At 41.0% G+C, this 3,246-nt stretch overlaps 1 protein-coding gene across 3 annotated transcripts; it reads right to left on the bottom strand.

Annotated features, from left to right (window-relative positions):
• Nucleotides 1-232: 232 nt before the first annotated feature.
• On the bottom strand, nucleotides 233-2,949 carry LOC131154184 (NEP1-interacting protein 2-like). Of its 3 annotated transcripts, none has more exons than XM_058106786.1 (6): nucleotides 2,294-2,949; nucleotides 1,972-2,155; nucleotides 1,274-1,452; nucleotides 987-1,070; nucleotides 730-897; nucleotides 233-617 (listed from the first exon to the last, which is right to left on the bottom strand). In XM_058106786.1, exons 2-6 carry the CDS (start codon nucleotides 2,114-2,116, stop codon nucleotides 495-497), a joined length of 699 nt encoding a protein of 232 aa, XP_057962769.1. In that variant the 5' UTR covers nucleotides 2,117-2,155; nucleotides 2,294-2,949; the 3' UTR covers nucleotides 233-494. The 3 variants fall into 3 exon arrangements, with proteins under 3 accessions (XP_057962769.1, XP_057962753.1, XP_057962761.1); XM_058106770.1 differs by having other exon boundaries at nucleotides 2,290-2,936; XM_058106778.1 differs by having other exon boundaries at nucleotides 1,972-2,929.
• Between the last annotated feature and the right edge of the window lie 297 nt (nucleotides 2,950-3,246).

Here is a 3,246-nt window from a genome sequence, read left to right on the forward strand (position 1 = left end):
ACAAATTCCTCTAAATCTATATGCCAACACATTCTATGATGAATAAGTTCCAAAACTTCGATGGAGGAATTATTATCAACATGATGAAATTGGGCCCAAAATCATTTTTGACTACAAAAGTGCAGTGTCGTCATTTTTTCTATTAGCAGAGTTGGTGAGACGAAGGTTGAAAAGGAGAAGGGAAAGACAGGGTAGCCACAATTTCAACAGAACCAGGAAAAACTAAACACAGTTTTACAGTGTAAAGATCTCAATTCAATTTTTATACAGACACTAGTAAAGTACAAGATTGTCCAACTCAAGATGCAAAAAAACACTAGTAAAGTACAATGATTGTCCAACTCATGATGCGGCAAACTCAAAAGTCAAAACCAACTACGCAGGGCAAGGTACCAAATATTTAAGTGAACAAAATGGGGAAAAAAATAAAAATTAGAACTAATGAATAATAAAAGAACTAATTTTGATTGTAATTTACAAGAAAAAGTAAAACATTACATATCTCTTCTGCATAATGGGCATGAACCATGCCCAAGGAGCCACTTATCGATACAAGGCAGATGAAACATATGGTTACATTGAGGTAGACATCGAACAATCTCTCCCAGCTGAAAGTCCTGAACATGCCAAAGAAGTCCAAATATCATTAAGACAATTTTGGTGGCAATGATGAATGAACATATCTGTAAAAGTAGGCAAAAATAATTTGATGAAAAATTATGGATTAACCTGAAGGCATACTGAGCAACAAACTCTTTCTCCAGAAGCATCAACATTGTTACTGCCAGTTATCTTCATCTTTGGGATCTTTTCAACTGAACTTCCGGGCAAACCCTTGGCTTCAGCAGTGTCAAATATGTTGGGGATCTCATCAAAACTCGTCTCCGCAGCACCCATCTGATCAAATTATATACATTGAAATATCAATATATATACATGCACAGAAATCATCTCAAAGGCAACAATATGCAGGCTCTCTAAAATACCTGACTTTGCACTGCACTCATTATGGCTGGGCCTATCTGCTCTCGGACAAGTCTACCGCTAAGAAGACTAGCAATGACATCAATCTGCACATATTGCACGCAATCATGAACTAGGCACTGAGGGTAAATTTTGCAATTTATTTGAATTAAATTCACAAATGAGGCAGTTTAGAATCAAAGAACTATTCATTTGTATTTTTTTTTTCTCCCCTCTCCCTAGTGGATGGGCGAACTGGTAAACAAAGATGTAAGAGCAAACTAACTGGTGTAAAGACTAAATTGCTTACCAAATAGAGGAGACATCCAATCCCGGACTCATCTGATTGCCAGAGAACAAGAGAAGATTCAAACACCTCGATGGAGAATACAGCCCCAGATATGGCCCCAACGGCAGCCCCTCGAATGAATCCGCTCTCTGTCTCTTGGCCTATCAAAGCCCCTGTCATAGCTCCTAGCAAGGTCCCAACTGCAGACAAAACGGTCAATTCCTTTAGTTACAATTTTCGGAAGAGACATGGCTCTTTAAGATGTAGTTTATACAAACATCTACTTCTGAGGAATCAGACAAAATCGCCCATGATTGTGGAGAAATTCTGAAGAAAAAGAATAAGCACACTTTTTGTTCATATGTGGAACAACTCTCACTTCCAACTCTAGTAGTTGAAATCCAATAAAAGCAGTAGCATCGTGCGCCTCAGTCCTAAAAAAAATTCACTATTGTGAAGGGAAAATCATACTTGAGTGTCCCAAATTAAACAGCTTTAAAACAGAAAGCAACACTCCAGAAAACCCAGAGTAAAAGAATCAGTTTAAAATGGCATCAGTAAGGGTTAATAAAGGAATAAAAGCCCCTATTTCAAATACTGTGCACACGCACGCACACGCATCACTTGACACGGATCCAGAATGGACATCCCGTATTATCTAGGAAGTGCAGAATTTAATCTCATACACAAAAGAATGAAAGAGAAGAAAATTGACCAACCTAGTGCGAAGAAGAAAGTGAAGATCGCGGAGAATACGTTCCCAAGAACAGCAGAAACAGCAAAGCTGAAAGCTTCTTTCACCCTTCCGACCAAATTCCCAAATGAGAAGGAAGAAGACCGAGATGGGTATGCATAAAACTCCATACTCCGCCGGTCAGAGACTTTTTTCGATCAAATTAAGCACTGCAAAACGCGGATTATGTCGGGTACCAAAATGAAAGCATTTAAATAACCCCAAGAGACTAACAATACTTAGTCGTTAAGAGAAGAAGATGTAGATGAAGATGGAATTGAATTGAAGAGAAACCCACACGCACCCACTCGCATTTATGGCTTTTTCCACCTTTAAGCGATCATCTTTCACGGTCTCCCACAAATCAAGGAAAATACAAGCAAACTCGAAGATGGAAATGCATGCGAGGAAGAGAAAAAGAAGTTTCTTTCCAACAAATCGACGACTGTCTCCTCAGGGTCACGCTCGTCCACAAACCATCACGAGACAACGTTCAATCTTGATCACTCGTTCCCTCGTAGAAAGGCAGAATGGGGGGCGAGGTTGGATCGACCGCGTGTGATTTCAAAAGTAAGAACTAAGAAGAAGTCCGACCTAGGGTTTATAATTGCAATGAGATTATTGATTTTTCTATGTGTTAATTTTGCGGGAGGTAGGGCTTCGATTCGAGGGATTTCTTCTTTATTGCGTGGGTTCACTTCATATGGCCCACCGAGGACGAGGAGGCAGGGCTGGGAACCCTCCAGGAAGATGGAAAATATCTCGCAGGTGAACCACAGGAACTGCAGGGTCTATGGATTATGATCCGTTTCGTCTCCTCCGGTGCTGCCTCTTGTAAAAAGGGTGGTGCTGCCAGGAAGATGGAAAATATCTCGCAGGTGAACCACAGGAACTGCAGGGTCTATGGATTATGATCCGTATCGTCTCCTCCGGTGCTGCCTTTTGTAAAAAGGGTGGTGCTGCCGTATTAGATATATATATATATTTTTTTTTTATTACAGACGAACTTCAGCCACCAATAAGCCCTTCGGATCCCTTGGTGCAGCATCAAACCTACGGATCAGCGTCCTCCCCTAAGTCTCGCTGATCAGGTAAAGTCCGGAATGCGAACACGGCTTCCTTGCATCAGTTGGACGTTCGGCCAATCCGACTTCCGGGATACATCTCCATTACCATCCACAGTCTCTACTGGCTCACAGAGCAAACTCTCACCATTCACGGTATCCGTTGATTCACAGAATAAATTCTTACCATCTACTCG

This window comes from Malania oleifera, chromosome 1 (genome assembly GCF_029873635.1).
Source record: "Malania oleifera isolate guangnan ecotype guangnan chromosome 1, ASM2987363v1, whole genome shotgun sequence".
NCBI lineage: Eukaryota > Viridiplantae > Streptophyta > Magnoliopsida > Santalales > Ximeniaceae > Malania > Malania oleifera.